At 50.1% G+C, this 18785-nt stretch overlaps 1 protein-coding gene across 2 annotated transcripts in view; it reads right to left on the bottom strand.

Moving 5' to 3' along the window:
- The window catches only part of LOC8044070 (methylthioribose-1-phosphate isomerase), a 58098-nt gene extending 44125 nt beyond the window's left edge, over positions 1 to 13973 (bottom strand). Inside the window, exons 1-2 of one of the 2 annotated variants that reach the window (XM_042290508.1) lie at positions 13888 to 13973; positions 12605 to 12935 (exon numbers count right to left, since the gene is read on the bottom strand). In XM_042290508.1, coding sequence (XP_042146442.1) covers positions 12605 to 12911 — 307 coding nt within the window. In that variant the 5' untranslated portion in view covers positions 12912 to 12935; positions 13888 to 13973. Of the gene's footprint in view, positions 1 to 12604; positions 12936 to 13051; positions 13200 to 13887 lie in introns of those variants that run through there. The other variant, XM_042290490.1, reaches the window with a different exon arrangement.
- Between the last annotated feature and the right edge of the window lie 4812 nt (positions 13974 to 18785).

Genomic DNA, 18785 nt, shown 5'->3' with positions numbered 1-18785 from the left:
GCGCGTGGTTATGTTCAATATTAATTGGTGGCATATAATCGGCTTCAGATCACGCGGCCTTTTGTTCTGGCTGCGAGTTGAGAAGGCGACTGCTAGTTGTTTTTTTAATATTTTTGCGACTTTCGATTATTGCGTGTGGTGAAAAACGAACGCGTATTTCATAGGTCATTAACGTTAGGGATTCGTTTTAAGCGGTACTTGCATCAAGTACAACAATTGTTGCATCGCCTTTTTACCCCTATAATGTTTTTAAGGCTCTGCACCCATACATATATAAAAACATGTCTGTTCCTTTTATTGTCCTGAATTAAAGCAGCAGATGAACGTAAAACTGAAAATAAACATTTAATGGGGCGAACTTGTGCCTACAACATTAAAGAGAAAGGTGCCAGCATCTTGCGTCGGCGTCTGAAGGGTGACTCTTCTGAAGCTGCGTGTCAGCGCTGCTTTTGTGCACACGCTACGTTCAGGAAAGTTCCGAACCAGGACACTTGATTACGGCCGAGGATGGTCTGGAACCTTCCAGAAGAGCACATAATTACGAAAGACAGATTCGGGCCGAGTGGGGTTCGAAAATCAACGCCTTCCACCACGTGGAAGCCACGTGCGTTGCCAACTTCGCCACGCACGCGGCATAATGTCCATGGGGTAAAATTTTCCCTTAAATATCTTCGAAAAACAAACATGCCAACAAATACAAACCTTTATTGAGCGTTACAGTGCCACAGAGTTTAGCTTTTGCAACAGCTTGTTCGCGCTATATTTGGCCCTCGGCAGAATGACAGAACAAGTGATGTCTGCAGTATCCACTTCGAATTTTGTTTTACGAAAGATCTATTTCACACAAATGCTTTGGGGAAACTCTTTCACAACGTTTAAGGCAATATGTTTTTGCTGCTTTCAGTTAGAGGAAGCTAGTTCATGTGTTTTTTTTTTCTTTTCTTTTGTCTCTGCGGTTTGTGCTTGAAAAAGAAAGAGACAGAGAGAGAACGAAAGAAAGGGCGCAACGTTTATTGTAAAAATGAAAAAAAAGTTGTCTGTTGTAGTGCGTCACGAGCACGTTCAATCATAGTCAAGAAGCATCAAGTATACTCATCATGCCTTCGGTCACCCGATACTCGGTCTACGAGAACAGGAACCGCCGTGCTCTTCCCAATGTTCGCGAGCTAACGTCAAAAGGATGTTCCGTCTATGAACCGGGAGATCATGTCCATGGCCGCATCAGGTTGATCGTACGGAAGAATGTGTCCAGCGTTCCTCACCAAGACCTCGGTGAAGTTCCCCGCCTGTCGCACGTAACCGGCCACGTCTCCCCTCTCAGAGGTCCTCCAGATTTGTCGCGGGGCATCTGCGAAGGCGCTTGTCTCCGGCCACTCGACGGTAGACAAGAAGTTTACCGTTAAGGGATACGCGATCATGATGTCGAGCTGTCCACTATAAACGAGAACCTTGTACTTTTGCACGATGGCCAGGAACCAAGGTTTTGCGGACATCATCACGTCTTCGAGCAAATGGTCTGAGACAACGTTGCTGAGCTCGTGAAACGCCTGGTCGCCGACGTGAATGGCACTGCGAACCGAAGGCGTCTGAACGAACGCGTTATAATAGTTGTGGTCCGCGGGGCCGTTACAATAGAAGAAGTTGAAGTAGAAGTTGAAGCCAGTAACGTTTTCGAGGTACGTTGACGTTGTGAACTCTCCACCAATAAGATTGTCGACGACGAAGAAGGCCTCCAGGTAGCGACCGTCGTTTATTAAACCGACGGCAGTGGAGGTCTCCTGTCGAATGTAGGCCGCTTGTTTCCTGTCGACTAGGCCTAGTTGGTACAGGTAGTCCCCGTAATCCAGCATTGAAACAGGATCGATAAAGCCGTTGCCGATGGCGATTCCCTTGAGGTTGATGTTGACCCGCGGCTGGACAGCGGTGTCGATGGCATATGCCAGAGTAGGCACGTACTTTCCTGCATGCGAATAGAAAATGTTAAGGACAGAAAAACGTTCGAACGCTTTCGCGCTACAAAAAGGTCACTAAAAATGCTCTATTATTCGTGTTTTCAACTATCGTAAAGACCTAAGTGAAAAAAATCGCGGTAAAAAATAAATAAAATTTATTTGGCTTCAACCAGATTAATTTTATCTGAATCAAATTTATTTGATTTATGTCATTCTAGGTAGAAAATAAGTGACTTTTACAGCTAACTCGTAGGCACACCAAGAAAAAAAAAGATCTGGAGAATGGTAATGAACTGGGCTAGTTGGGAAGTATTATACATAGTTAAAGTCAGCGAGCAACGTGAGGAAACTGTAGAACAATACAGGAGACAGGATAAATGCGGTTTTGTGTCATAATCTTTCTTCTTCTTTTCTGGATAAAATATTGAGCTGTGAAGTCCAGCGTCTATCCTTTCTCCTGTATTCGTCGACAGTTTCCTACTTTGCTCGCTGACTTTTGGCCATGCATAAAAAAAATGTTTTGCGTAATAATTGGGGTTGTGGGGATATTTATACAGCGTGTAGTTGGTCTGCCATTTAAAGTTGCGACGAGTCACACGCTTTAGATGAGCAATTTAGCCAGTGCAGTACAACCGCTAGCCTGGGGTCTTTAACGTGCACCACGCAGTAGTGATACACGACCGCACGCCGGTACGATGCTCATCCAGATCGAAACGGGCAGGGGTGGGGCTCGAACCCAGGATCCCTGGGTTCTGCAGCGCGAGCTTTCGCTCCACGCGCGTCGAGCTGGGTGTGCGCTTCAGCCCACTCGGCCACCGATCTTTTTTTTTTTTTTTTTCTTTATTGCCGGTTTTTGACAAAAACAGAACAAAGCACTGTAAAATGATAAAAACTATGTTGGCCCTACAGCGGCAACTATGGCAAGGTTAAAATGAACTCAAATGCGTCACACTTTCCAGCACTGGTAGCCAGTCAGGTACACAACTTTGAGACTTCCACACCTCTACAATTTGCAGCATCATTTCGCAAAAGTACTCGTGAACCTGTTTTGCGTCAATTTCTGCATGGCGCACGGCCATGCGTGACTTCCAAATGCTATGAAGCCCCACAAGAAAAACGAGATCGAACGGTACGTTATCGTCGTTTTCAACGGCTAGGTACCGAATACCACGCGGGTCCAAAGGTAAATGCTTTTTCAACGTACGTTGGAGAATGTCCCAAAAGAAAACACCGTCCCAGCAATCTAGAAACACGTGCTCTACCGTCTCCGGTTTCTTGCACAAAAAACAATTTACCCCCCATGCAACAAACAAACCCTTCTCCTCCAACCATGTCTTAACCGGCAGCACTCCGGTATGCAGTTTAAAGAAAAAAGATTTCACACACGGAGGCACTGCCATTGTCTTCACGCGCTGAAGCACGTTTTGACCTGGGCCCGCACTATACAGTGATCGGTATAAGGGAACAGGGAGAGCAACATCAACAAGATCCCTATACAATCTTTTCCGCGACACTTCACTTAAATACTCCATAGAAAAACGAGTGCTCAAAAACTGTTGCTTGAGCAACCTCTCGCCAGTAACCACGGATTCCTCCGGCGGGGGGACACGCAGAAGAAACAACGAAGTGTGGCAAAGCTTTGCCTAAGCGCAGCTGACACATAGTACGAAGGAAACTATCCTTCACATCACGAACAAAAATAAATCGGTTTACCACTTGCCTCAGGAATAAGTGCGCTAATGACAAGCCCCCGGATCGGACACGCCGAAAAAGATTCGTTCGGCTAGTCCGCTCCCAGGTCGATCCCCAAATGAAAACGGCAAAAACTCTATGTAATTTCTGTACGTTGACGCGCGAGCAGTGTAACACTTGAAGTACATACCACAATTTGCTGACAAAAAACAAATTGCACACCGTGGCTCGTGCAAACATTGACAAGTCCCTGCCCTTCCATCCCTCGGCTTTGTCGCGCAGCTCTGCAGCCTGACTTCTCCAGTAAAGCTCACTATCCCGATAATTTTCTAAAGGTACACCTAGGTATTTTGGAGGCGTTATTACCCACTTCATGTTTTCAAATACACTGGGCGCCGAGTCCCATTCACCGTGCCAGAGGCCAAGACATTTCTGCCAGTTTACCGAACTACCGCTATATTTGCAGAAAAGTTTAATAGCTTTCACTGACTCGCTTATGCTGCCTCTATCTACACAAAAAATGGCAATGTCGTCAGCATATGACAATACGCGCACTTCACTCGACAGTAGTTGAAACCCATGAATGCTTTGGCTATTAAGAATATACCTACAAAGATTCAATGAAAATGCAGAAAAGGGGGGACAAAGGGCTCCCCTGGCGCACAGCACGATGGACTGGGATACGTTCACCAACAGCTTTGTTTACAATAAGATTAGTAGTGCACTTTTTATACGCCATACGCACGCCCTCAAGAATGACAGAACCTACATTTACATGTTCCAGGACATTAAAAAGAAGCTCGTGCGACACCTGATCAAAAGCTTTTTCCAGGTCGATCTGGAGTATTGCGACCACACGAGCCATACAATCACAGCATTCCAGCACGCTCCTAGCGGCATGTATATTTGACAGAATGGACCTTTTCCGAGAAGCGTTCTGCGCACGCGCGAGCGCCCGATGCCAAGCGGTGGAAGTCGGCACGAAAAAATCGAGGAAATTCGGAATGAGGCTGTAAATCGACGAGTAGAACACGTAATTGCAGCATATATATAATTGTGTTACACAAAAAAAGAAAGTGGACGGAAAGAAAAACACGACGTTTGGGTGGACGCTACGGATTTCCTTCTTTAAAGTCGCGCTAGGCCTACCTCGTTGCGTTGGGCACGCGACGCTGCTCAGAGAGCGAAGCAACTGGTAACGTAGCTCCCATTATCGATGGTAGCGCAGGTAGGTCACTTCCTTGATTTTTAGTTCGTGCAGCCACCGCCTGGTGCCGTCGGTATTTGGAAAAGGTCCATTGACCGCCCTTTTATTCCAGACGTCTGGTGAGGTCCAACCACATCCTGGATAACTGACTGTAATCGCCTGGCGAGGATTTTCATTAAAATTTTGTAATCGACATTTGTTAGACAAATGGGGCGATAGGCCGATACTTGTCTCAATTTAATTCTATCGTCAGTTTTCGGGATAAGGACCGTGTGAGAGCGAGAAAAAGAGGGTGGCAGCATTTTTTGGTCGTGCGCTTCATTAAATACCTGACTTATCAAAGGGCTTATCTCACGCTTAAACATCTTGTAGAAGGACGCACTGAGGCCATCTGGACCAGCCGATTTCCCCGCATTTAATTCGGCTATTGTCCTTTCAATCTCACCCACAGTAATTGATTCTTCTAACCTTGACACTACATTGTCATCTAAACGCGGTAAAAAGCACAATAATTCTTTTTTGAAGTTATCTAAGTCTACAGGACGATAAGAAAACAAGTTTTTATAAAAATCACAAACGGCGCGTTCTATTTCCGCGGGTTCACTCGTCACCACTCCGCTACTCTCAATTTCTGCTATCTCATTGCGGGAAGCATATTTCTTTTCCATCCCGAGTGCTCTCTTTGTTGGCGCTTCGCCCAGCAACATTTGCCCTGCTCGCGCCCGTACTAGTGCACCATGATATCGTTCTTTATCCAAGATTTCAAGCTGCGCTTTGACGGTGCAGATAATAGGGGGTTTTCGTAGACCGCGTTGCCCCCTCCGCTAAGCGTTCCGCAACGAAGAAGTTGCTACTGCGCCTGCGCGCCGATAGCCTTGACTGTGGAGTTCCCGCTATCGTAGCGGGTTGCGGAGGGCCTTGCGGGACGGCGAAAACGATCTACGAAAACTCCCTATCATCTTTGAATACGCCGGGCGTACGGCTTTCCTCACCGATCAAAATCTTAAGTGTGTTGTGCAGAAGTTCTTCCCGTTTTCTTGCACTATTCTGAATAGCGCTTCCTCGCTCCATGGCTATCATTTTAACTTCTTGTTTGAAAGTATCCCATTTTGCAGCATAAATATTTTCATCTTGTTTCATTAACTTTTCGATGCTGTCTTTGACAGCCTTTACAAAAGTTTTATCGTCCAAAAGTTTACTATTTAACTTCCACAGCTCCCAAGAAAACTTCTTTCCCTTTCCCTTGGCTTTGCCAAGAATGACAGAAACCAGACAATGATCACTAAATGAAACCGGCGTTACACAGTAGCTGGAGCTCAGAGGCATCAGCTCTAAGGAAATATACAACCTATCCAAGCAGGCATGACTAAATCCTTGAAAATGAGTAAAGCGACAGTTTAAAGCATCCCCCAAGACTTCCCCAACATCCTCCAACCCATACTCATTAACAATTTCATTTAAAATGCTGGTACTCGCGTCTCTGAAAGGCGTTACACTGGTCTTATCTCGCGCGGAACACACACAGTTGAAATCACCAAGGCATATTGTCATACGGTCAGTGTCAAAATAAGAACGAATAAACTTGAAAAATACTTTCCGCTCTTCAGCGTTGTTATGCGCATAAACACAAATTATGCGCCATTCTAGGCACGAAAAAGAGAGATCGCAGACAATCAACCGCCGCGCATCACAGGTCGTAACTGCCTGGACCACTGCCCCTAAACTCCGCCGCACAAGCAAGACGCACCCTGCCGACGTCCCTACAGCGTGGCAAACGCACACGTCGTAGCGTGCCCTGAAAGGCCTCACCATGCACTCGGTCTGATCCGCCCCCTCGACTTTGGTCTCCTGTAAGGCTACAACGTCGAGGTCGTGTTCAACGACGAGGCGGTATACTTGTCTCTGCCGTCAGCGGTCCGCGAGCCCCTGCACGTTGAGGGTCGCCAGGCGTACAGGCCGTTCAATAGAGACCATGGGCTATCGGGACCAGACCGAGCGTACGGGGCTTACCTTCGTCGTCGTTTTACAGGGTGGTACATTAACGCAGCAGTTCACTGAGTCAGTTTCACCCGGCCCTTTGGTGACAAGGACCGCAGCCGACCGTCCTTGCCTCTCCGGCCCTCCACCAACCTCCACTTGTGCTCCAGCTGGCGCAGCCGTCGGTCCTGAGAAGACTCCGTGTCGTCGACAAACGGGCGCTTTGCAGAGCCTTCCACAACGTCCATCTCTGGCCCAGTGGGGTCTGCGCCAGGAGCCGGAGCCTTGCCCGCCTCGTCGTTTCTGGAAGACGTCGTCGACTGGACCTCGTCCGCCAGTGGCGAAGGGGGGGCCTCCGTCGCCGGCCCCGCAGGAGGCGAAGCGCTTACCACCTCAGGGACGGTGCCAGGCTCGCCATCCCTCACCCGCTCGGTCGTCGGTTCCATGGGTGCTGCCACTTTCTCTGCCTCCTCTTCATCCATGAGGTGGTCCGTGTTGTCGTCACCCGCACCTTGTCCTGCAGCTCGAGCGTATGTGCGGACGCAGTCGGCCCGCTCGTGGCCGACGGCACGGCACTCGCTGCACCAAGGGGCCCGGCATTCGCGTCGGATGTGGCCTGTCCCACGGCACCTGAGGCACACAGGGGCCCGTCCAGGCACAACCACGAGCACCATGCCGCCGCCCAGCCGAAGCTGGTGCGGCAGACGCTCGAGGCTGACGCCCTCCCGCAAAACGAGACGCACGGTGCGGGTTGTTGACTCGACGCCGTCGAATCCTGACACTTTCCACTTCTCGTACGCCACTTCCTTCACCTCCCCGTAGTCGTAGAAGGCCCGCTGGATGGTGTCGTTCGTGACGCCGAACGACACCCAGTGCAGCTTAATACGGATCTCCTGTCTGTACGGGTCGACCACGACACATTTCCGACCCTTTACTGCAATCCGCCCCGCCAGAAGTTTCTGCTTGGCCGCGTAGGTCTTCAGGTCTAGCAGCCAGACGTGGGACATCTGAAATGACCCTATCTTGGCCACCTCCCCGAGGACACCTGCTTCGTCCAGTGGTTGCCTGAAGTCCTCTATGCGGTACGGGCGACAAGCGATGTCGCCGTGCAGCACGACAGCGTTCTTCATCGATTCCCCTGATGGCAGTGCGGGCAAAATCATCCTGTAATCTTCGTCTCCGGAGATAATCGATTCACCGCGGCCGACGGGGGCCGTTATCACCGCTCCTGCAGAGCACATGATTCTGCGTCCGTCCGCTTTCGCAGCCGGGAGAAGAATGACTCGGCCACCGATCCCCCCATGTTTCGCGTAATAATCATGCGCTCTGCAAAGTAGTTCTTACAAGATTTGATTGTCGAAGAAAGAAACGACGCTTATGGCGTTTGAAACGTGTATGTCTCGATAAAATGACAACGCTAATATTAGATGTCTTGATAAAATGACAACGCTAATATTAGATGCATCTACATATTTCTTAATTCATCACAGAAAGGGCGAAATTAGTAACGTTCCGCCAAAGCTGGACTATTTTTACTATAGTTTTTGAGGTGAACACGATTGATGTATTTTTCAACATGGCATATTGATCAAAAGTGGCGAAGCAGGCGAGTTGGTTCATGACTTATAAAATTAAAAGCGCTAACAAAGACAAGGCGCTCGTCCTGTTCGCCTTCCTTTTTGTCGTTTGTTAGCGCTTTTAATTTTATAAGTCATATTGATCAATTCGTCCCATGACTGATCATAATGCGGAAGGGCCTTTGCGTTGTTTCCTCTCCACAGAACTAACACAACACTGTGTGTCCGGACACCGCTGACTATTGGTCGCGCCAACAAGGCAACGTGAATACGATAAGAAGTGTGAGAGAGGGAGCAAATCAACAGCCATGGCCGATATCGAACCTATTGTACGACTTTAGAGTAGGCAGGACTTGTTCTACTTCGTTCCAGCTTAAAGGAAAGTTAAAAAGGGTCTCGAAAAAAAAAAAAAAAACGAGTTAGAAGTGAATTTTAGAGTATTATTTTTTAGGGAATCCGAATATCACGTTCGGTTTCCTTAACGATGTAAACTAAACACGAGAAAACACGAAAAACCTCTGACCAGTTGTTACGTACTAAAAGGATATTTCGACCGCCAAGCCCGTGTCGCTCGTGTGGGTAGCGCGTGCAATTGCAAGCTTGCCAGGTACATTCCCCCGCACTACAATCAGTCGTGACGTTTACTTTTGACCTTCTCAAAAAAAGCAAGAGTACGCGTGCGTAGCTTTGATAGGCGCTAAGGATGCGCGAGAGCGGAGATTCCGAAAACTCATTTTTTAACTCTCCGGAAAGGACAGTCGTCAGCGGTATCTTCAAAATGATTTTCTGCAGCCTCTGTGCACAAAATACCGTATTTACTCGAGTCATGGCCGTACTGTTTATAAAAAAATGCTGAGGGTTTGCTTTTCCGCGGAGCACGCGGATTGCCAATCATCGCAATCGACAGCATAATTCCAGTGGTTTACAGGGCAGAGATAACGTCTTCGCGCGAAGATACCATCTGTGAAGATTGTATTTGTATGGGGAATCGTGTTCTCGATCTAGATATTCGCTATGTTATTTATGCGCAACGCGATGATTGGCTGTGTGTGTGTTCTGCGGGAAAGTAGACGCAAGGGACTAGTTCATAGATAGTGCGGCTATAACTCGAGTAAATAATCTCTATATACGTGATTCTGGAGGTCGAATTGTTAACGTGATGGTTTTAGAAGTCACTGTTTTTAAAGTAACGAAAAAAAAAGACAGACTTTATTACGGTTAGATAAGGTTAAATAGACCACAACATTAAAGGGGCACTGACACATCAAAATCATATTTTTTTTTTATTATCCGAAACGATTGAAAACGATGCCGGGACATTACCCTCGAAATTTGAGATTTGGGAATTCAGTATTCGTGAAGTAAAAAAACAATTTCCAAATGCCGAATTCGAAGTTCCCGCGCGATCGGCGCCGGTGCCTTGACGTCAAAAATCGCGGAGACCTGAGAGTCGACTTCCTTTCACCACTCCCGGCTGTTGCCATGGCGACCCAAAGCGAGGAGGAAAGGAGCGAGCGCCCGCGTTGAGGCGGACCGGTTTTGAGCGGTGTCGCCTGTTTTCCGTTGGAGGATACAAATCCAGGAGACGGCACCACAACGAACTCCCGATTTTTGGTATTTCAAAAAGAAGGGCCGTAGTGCGTTCGCAATTGCGTTAAAAAACATGTTTTAGGATTGCCGTAATTAAATGTTATAGAGATGTCGCCTACAAAGCTTCTAAATTTCCTGATTTTTGACGTCACCGATCAAAAGAGGCGAGAGGCGGGAAAATCAAACGCCAAAAATAAAAAGGCGCGCGCGCGCGCGGGAAAATTTTTTTTCGCGATGCGGTTTTTTTTGCGTGTCTATGACTGCAACTTGCATCGTTTTAGACAATAAAAATAAATACGACCTTTGGGGTGTCAGTGCCCCTTTAAGTCACCGCTCTGGAATTGCACAATGCAAGCACGACGCTTTGCAATGCGTAATGTCACTGCGCAAACTTCATTTTTAGGTCTAAACGGATGTTCCGCCTCATCATTCGCTGAGCTGAGCTGATTTCTCAGAGCACAGAGATTGGCTCTTAGAGTGTTTTGCGGGTAAGTAGATGCGCAGGCATTTCTTAAAGTGCGGGCGTTTGTTTCCTCCCCGACCTCAACCAATGGTGGCGCGAGCTTGGCTGCTTCGTCATCGTGCCCTATCTACGGGCTCTCTTTGTTGCCCTGTGATTTGCATGCCGCTCTTTGCGTTTCGATGCGCCGAAGACGCACACTATAAAACACTTGCTCGCCGTGTAGGGGGTGCAACTCGAAAGCGTGATATGTGAGTGGCTGAAAATACTCGCACGTCGAGGTTTTTGAGAGTGCACTCAAAGGGTCAATCAGTGAGATATATATATAAAAAAAAGAACTTCGGGGAATTTGGTACACGAAACAAACAAAAACATAAACAACAACAGCTTTCATCGGAAAAAAAAGTTATATCATCCTCCCGACCCTGACCTTGACGTTTCACATGTTGACGTCATGCTCACATCGAAGACCCAAAAAATTTCCCGATGAAAACACCTTTCCGCGGGTTTGTCATTGGCCAATTCGTAGATCTCGACGATTAATTGGCTTTCTGAGTCCTTTGCGCAAAAATGTAGAGGCACGGGATTGTTTTCTCCAGAGGGGATCATTCCTCGCATCAATCTAGTCTAGGCCATCTATACAGCTAGGCCGTTTCCGAGCCCTACTCGGGTGTAGTAAAATCCGCCTAAATAAACCAAAGAACTAACTACAGTCAAACTTCTCACAAATGTGTCTCTAGGTAGCGTATTTTTCATGCTCAAATTTCATAAGTGTAGGTCTTAGAAAAAAAAAAAAGAAGCCTGAAAAATTTCTGTTTTTTTTTTTATGCCCACGGAGGAAAACGGCAAAAACTCCCTGACTGACGCTGTTACTCGGCATGTCACAGCATAAAACAAAAATGTAAATTTTTTAAATTTTTTTTTAAAGATAAACAGCCGAAAGCAGAACCAACAGGTTCGAGCATGTGTGGTATGAACTTTAAATAGCACCGTCAACCAGACTGTTCTTAACGTTTTCCTCCCTGCGCATATGAAACAAAAAAAAACTTTTTTTAGGCTTACAGTTTTTTCTCTTGAAATTCGCGCAAAATAAATGCACCCCCAAAGACACCTTTGTGAAAATTTTCAGTGCACTCCGTTCGTTGGTTTATCTAGACGTTTTTGATTTAAGCCTCAATAACGTTTAGAAACACACTGTAGGTGCCCGTCTATCCAAAGCAACTTGGGCAAGCAAGCAAGGAAAAAAAAAACAAAAAAAAAAAACAACAGAAGAAACATAATCGGCAGCGATCTTTACCTTTAAAGTCCTATAATGCATAAAATGCATTATAAGGAAGATTAGACGATATGCGAAATGCACCGTGCCATCTAGTAAGGTGCCAAAGAACATGCTCCGTCTCACCAGTTGGCTGCGGCGTGGAAAAGGCCAGGGCGCGAAAGCGTAGTTCTGAAGAATCCTTCGCTCGCACAAGCACTCGCGCTGAGAAAGCGCTTTGAAAAACTAGGCGCTCGCGCCCGTTCCCTTGCCGGCATTCAAATCCAAATTTCGAGCTGAAGTGTACGTCCGCCATGTTGGTTGCGGCGAGATCTACCATCGACCGGCGGTAAAACAATACTCACCCTTTGCCCACAGGTGTGGGTGAGGATCGGTGACGGAGAGCAGTAGACCTCGATTATTACCGACAACGTACACAAAATTGACAAACAGCAGAGGAATCTCGCCGCAACAAAGATGGCAGCTCACCCAGTGTTGCCAGACGCTCGAGCAATTTCGCATATGGTCTATTGGTGACGTAATTGGTTTGTCACGTGACGCATATTTTCCCGCTAAATTTAGCGGCTAACTAAATTGGTGTATAAGTCACATGACGTCAATTTACCGCTAAATTTAGCTAGGAAACTGAATTGATATATTGGCCATAAGACGTGAATTATCCCGTTAAATTTAGCGGGGAAACTAATTTGACGTATAGGTCGGTCACATGCTTTCCATTTCCCCAAGATGTGTAGGTCACGTGACGTCACTTTCCTCGCTAGATTTGGCGGGAAATGCACGGACAGATAGACGAACGGAGGGGCGGGTTAAAGTTTTGGATTGGGGGTAGCGTTAAAAAGCATTTCATGCTTAAGAACGAAAACAAACACGAACCGGCGTAGGACTCGCCGGCGATGTAGAAGTCGTTCGCGGCGTACTCCACGAAGAGTAAAAAGAACTGCTGTAGGGCTTCGAACAGGTCTCGCGCAACGTCCTCCTGACTTCGGGCGTAGCCCTGGTCCCGTTCGGTGAAACTGAAGCCGGTGCCCACGGGGCTGTCGACGTAGAGCATCGAAAACCGGCGGGCCCAGGTGACTCGACGCCGTTTGGGCCTGCCTCGCCTGCTCACTAGGTACGGGCCGTGCTCGACGAAGAGCCCGAACAGAGAAGAGGCGCCCGGACCGCCTTGCAACCACAGCATCACGGGAGCCGTCTCGGGGTTCTCCTGAAAGCACGGTAACAAGTGGTGAACGTCTTCGTGGGCTCTTTACGAAGGTCAGTCTGTCCGCACTGTGCAAAGTCAAAGGCAACATTACTAAAGCACTCAGTTGAGAAACTCACCCTTAAAACCCAAACCGCTCGCGTCCACCGAGACCACACTGGATTCGATAACAGCGCCGCCATTTAGTGAGGAGTCAAAGCATGGAAGTTGCTTTGGATAGCTACTGCGACATGGCACTGCGAGAGGGCGCCACCAGCCCTTGCTCGACTCGACCTGAACCGATACGTGCAGAGGTGCAGTTCCCGGAGTGGCTCAGCGAGAGAAATGGCGCCGTCGCGGTCGCGTCAAGTTCGGTTCTCGAGTACGCCCCCTATTATAAAACTCTCTATTGATAATCACGAGCCCAAATTGAGTGTTCACGCAGTGCTCGGGCTCAATCTATGAGCCTCATTCAGATATCGTCATCGTGGGATACTGCATAATACCCGTGCCACACGGGCAACTCGAATGCCATTTACATGCAACGAATGACATTTGTGTGATCGGCGAATCAGCTCGCAATCTGTCGCGCGTTGAATGCGCCACGCCAGGAGTGTTGCGCGCTGATTGGTCGTCTGCTCAAATGTCATTCGTTGTAAATGGCATTCGAGTTGCCCGTGTGGCACGGGTATTACTGTGAGCTCCCTGCAACGTCAGCAAATTTGGCGAAGAAAGATCGAAAGAAAACGCTCACTTTTGTCCATGAGATTACACCGCAACAAAGGAGTTTTTTGGTCGGTGGCATCGTGGTCGAGTATACTTGGGCCCCACTTGTGTAAAGTGAAAAACATTCCATGCGAATATTGTTGCGTCGCCCCTTTAAAGACTTTTCAGATTGATCGAAGGCACAGTGAAAACGTCATTGAAGTTCACCATTGCTGGAAAAAACCAGAAGAAGAGGTTGCTGCCCGAGTACTTGTCGACGGTGATGAAGCCCGAGTAGCTGGGCACGTCATTCACGGGACCCAGGTCACCCACGCGGCTCGAAAGCTTGGCCGCCTGCAGGTCACCCGACTCGATCAGAGGCGTCAGGTACAGCCGGTCGCCCACGTCATCGAACGTGTCTTGGCTGCACAAAAGCGTATCATACATGTGAAGTCGCTGAAAGCTTAAAAGGGATGCTGAACCGAAATCTGGATTCCCCAAAACACGGCGGCAAAAGCGTGCAACGGGATGCTACAAACACCAAAATATCACTCATACAGCGATATCTCGAACGGATGACCGTATTTTTAAGAAAAGGAGGCGCATTTGGCAGAAATATTGACGTCATGTTTCTCCGAGAAGGAGATAGAACGGCCTCGCGTCTTCTCCGCCTCGCCGCCTTGAGGGAGCGAAGCGAAGAGGGGAGGAAACAAGGTATCTTGACGTCACGCGCCTCGTCGGCCTGGTTCAATCACGACCTAATTTTCGAAAAATACGGCCGCCCATTTGAGACATCGCCTTACTAGTAGTGCTGTAGGGATTGTAGAGTCCTGCCTACATCTCCTGCATTGTTTTTTTGAAATCCAAATTTCGGTTTACCATCCCTTTAAGGCCGGTTCACGCGGCACACTACAACGCGTTGCGTCACGTTAGGAAGGAATTACGTCTGCTTACGTCGAGAGTCGCGAAGACGCCTGTGCTTCGTACGATGCATGACAACCAGTCCAAAAGGTAGTCTTGCACCCTACATTCGAGGCACGGGTGTTCCGGTGAATCGTAACTTAAGGTAAGAAATAAATACATAAGCGAACACCCTTGTCCGCTCATACATCGAGCAAAGGACACGGAGTTTCTCTGCACACATGTCGACAGAAGTATTTGCGGACATGACTCAAGCATATTGCCGCGCGCAGGGTCACGGACTTTTAGAACTTTCTCGTTTATTCTTGCTCCGGACATAACTTCTATCGTTTATCCCTGCTTATGTTGTTCTAGAAAGTGCGTGTTCATTCTTGCCCGGAGCGGGCTACGCTCGAACCTTCTCCGCCGAATCTTCGAGATAGTGACTCACTCTAGATAAGACGCCGCTCGCGACCTTGTCGAGTCAGTTTCGCCCCAGCGCTCGACTCTGCTGTCTCGCCGACTTCGACGCTCGCGACGCTTTGTTATTATTTTCTATTCCATTTTGTTTTGGCACAAGTTCGCCACATTAAACGTTTATTTCTTCCTGTATATTTATTGCTATTCTGGTCACCACCCGTGACATTCTGGTGGAGGTGCGGGGTAACCGCATGCCCGTGCAGCGCTCCCCTCCGAGTTCCCGCAGTGCAAGTCCGAACACAAGCCCCCAAGAACACAACGAAGACCAGACCGAGATCCGATTAAGTCGCCGGAACCTTGGCCTAGACCCGGAATCAGGACCTTTGCTAACCCAGGACCAGGCAAACCAGGAGGACGACGATGGCCAACCAGTCGGAGACCCCGGCCGCTCCAGCCGTCGTTTATCTGCCCGTCGCACCACGGACGGCTGCTCCATTCCACGGCGAGCAATACGAAGACGTCGAAGACTGGATTGACCACTATGAACGCGTTGCCCGCCACAATTGCTGGACCGACGAGCAGCGCCTGCACAACGTCTATTTTTTGCTTGCTTGGGGGTACCGCCAAGCACTGGTACGAGAATCATGAGTCCTCTTTGACGTCGTGGGACATTTTCAAGACCGATCTCAAGGCTACGTTCAACAACAACCACCGCCGAGAGAGAGCCGAGGACCTACTACGAACCAGAACCCAGGACCCCAACGAGAGCGTCACCGGCTTCGTAGAGGACGTTCTGCGCCTGAGTGCCCGCGCCGACCCTCGGGCTACCGAAGAGAAGAAACTACGAATTCTCATGCGCGGGGTGAGAGACGACATTTCCGGAGGCCTCGTCCGCAACCCGCCGGCAACCGTCGACGCCTTCGTCACCGAGGCAACAAACATCGAGCGCGCCCTCCAAGCGCGCGCTTCCCACTACCAGCGGCATTCAAGCGTCACTGCAACCGCTCTGCTTAGCGGCGAAAACGCTCCTAGTACGGACATCCGCAAAATCATCCGGGAGGTCGTCCGGGAGGAAATCCGCCGGTTGCTGCCAGCTGCAAACCGACCAGCGACGCTCTCCATCGCCGAGGTTGTGCGGGAAGAAGTTCAGAGAGCCACCCAACCAGAGGCTCCCGTCGCCGTGGCAGCCACCGAGGAGCCCACGCTGACTTACGCCGCAGTGGCCCGACGGCCACCGCCTCCTCCTCGAGCCTATCTTGCGCCGCCCCGACGTCACTCTCCTGCGCCGCAGCACGACCGACGCCGCGACGACCAGCTCCAGTACGCCAGTCAAGAGCCCCGTGTACCCCGGAAGACCGATGTGTGGCGAACGCCCGACCGACGCCCTCTGTGCTTCCACTGCGGGGAAACAGACCACACCTACCGCCGATGCCCATACCGTCGACTCGGGCTGCGCGGGTTCCACCCGAACGACCCGCGACCCCATTATGGTGAACGGCCTCGGGAAATCGACGAGTACCTGCGACGACCTCAGTCCCCCGAGCCTGCGTCCCGCCGAGAGTTCCGGTCGCCTTCGCCACGACGTCCAGCTTCGCCGATGCACCGACCCCGACGTGAAAGCCTGTCGCCCCTCGCTCCACGTCGGGGAAACTAGGCGCGGCAACCCCTGGAGGTGGAGTTGCCGAAGACGACCGACGCCAAGATCCTCCACGAACGTCGGAGGGCCCCCACTCGAACGCTACCAGAGACCGAAACGACGCCCCTGCAGCGGTGTCCAATAACCTAAACGTCGTCATTGACGGCCACGACGCATCAGCACTCGTGGACACCGGAGCAGACTACTCGGTCTTGAGTGGGAGACTCTCCCGCCGCCTTCGAAAAGTCACCACGCCGTGGGATGGACCACAAATACGAACCGTCGGAGGGCACCTCATCACACCAGTCGGGAGATGCACTGCTCGCGTCGAGATCCATGGTGAGACGTGCCCTGTGAAGTTCGTCGTTCTGCAAGACTGTTCGAGGGTCGTTATCCTCGGAATGGACTTTCTCCGCGAGTATGGCGCCGTCATCGACCTCGGGGCAAACCAGCTGACGCTGCGAAAGCCTGTTTTACCGCCGGTGGAGACCAACACGACGTCAACCGCGATCCGAGTTATCGCCGACCACGTGAACTTACCGCCGCGGTCGAGTGTTTTCGTCACCGTCATAACCGACGCAGCCATGCACCGTGAAGCTCTTCTGGAAGGCAGCGTCCAACTGCTCCTTGAGAAAGGAATTGGCGTCGCACGAGGCGTAACGGATCTCCAAGAAGGACGTACAACTGTTCTTGTGACAAACTTCCGAGAGGAGCCGCAGCACCTAACGAAGGGTACCACTGTGGGCCACATTGAGGAGTTTCAAGCGCCAGCCGTGGTCACCGGAGACTCCGAAGAAACCTTGTCGTCACAACAAAACAGCACGCCGCCGCCGCCTATCGACATCAACCCCGAGCTCCCAGCTCCTAAGCGCCGGCAACTGGTTGATCTCCTCGCCGAATACAGTGACTGTTTTGCCACGTCGTCGAAAGTTCGCCAAACACCAATGGCGAAACATCGCGTTATTACCGACGACGACGCGCTCCCTGTCCACCAGTCGCCGTATGGAGTCTCCTTAAAGGAAAGGAAGGTGATTCAGGATCAAGTCCAAGAAATGCTCGACGACGACATCATTCAACCCTCAAGAAGTCCATGGGCGTCCCCAGTCGTCCTTGTAAAGAAGAAGGACGGAACCCTGCGGTTCTGCGTGGACTATCGTCAACTGAACGCTGTGACTAAGAAGGACGTCTATCCGCTCCCCCGCATCGACGATACGTTAGACCGACTGCGCCACTCCCGATATTTTTCGTCAATGGATCTGAAGAGTGGCTACTGACAGATTGAGGTCAACGAACGCGACCGGGAGAAAACTGCCTTCGTCACTCCCGACGGACTGTACGAATTCAAAGTGATGCCGTTCGGGCTTTGTACAGCGCCAGCCACCTTCCAGCGTGTCATGGACACCGTGCTGGCAGGTCTGAAAGGGCAGAGCTGCCTCGTCTACCTCGACGACGTCGTGGTATTTTCACGAGATTTTGACGAGCACCTGAAACGACTTCGAGCCGTGCTTCAAGCCACCAAGACCGCCGGCCTGTCACTCAAGCCGACAAAGTGTCGATTCGCCTATGGTGAACTTAAGTTCCTTGGCCACGTCGTGAGCAACAAAGGTGTTCTCCCGGACCCCGAGAAGACCCGCGCCGTAGCTGCATTTACGCCGCCGTCTGACAAGAAGGCCGTGAGAAGATTCCTCGGTCTTTGTGCCTACTACAGACGATTTGTTCGGGACTTCGCCAAGCTGTCCGCACCGCTGACGCACCTCACGAAGGACGCCGAAAAGTTCGAATGGACAGACGAACACCAGCGGTCATTCGATGAGCTGAAACGAAGACTCCAGACGCCCCCGATTCTTGGCCATTTCGACCAGTTCGCTGATACAGAGATCCACACGGACGCCAGTAACACCGGACTTGGCGCGGTGCTAGTTCAAAGGCAGGACGGGGCAGAGCGAGTCATCGCATACGCGAGTCGGATGCTGTCTAAGGTGGAGAGGAACTACTCTACAACTGAAAAGGAGTGCCTTGCTGTCGTCTGGGCAATAACAAAGTTTCGCCCATATCTGTATGGAAGTCCTTTTCGCGTGGTCACGGACCACCACTCGCTCTGCTGGCTCGCGAATCTGAAAGACCCCTCCGGACGCCTCGCCCGGTGGAGCCTAGCTACGACTGCAGGAATTCGACATGACCGTTGTGTACAAGTCCGGCCGGAAGCACAATGA

The sequence above is a fragment of the Ixodes scapularis genome, unplaced genomic scaffold (genome assembly GCF_016920785.2).
Source record: "Ixodes scapularis isolate PalLabHiFi unplaced genomic scaffold, ASM1692078v2 PGA_scaffold0__279_contigs__length_252992795, whole genome shotgun sequence".
Lineage (NCBI taxonomy): Eukaryota > Metazoa > Arthropoda > Arachnida > Ixodida > Ixodidae > Ixodes > Ixodes scapularis.
This window is presented reverse-complemented; position numbering and strand designations above follow the sequence as displayed.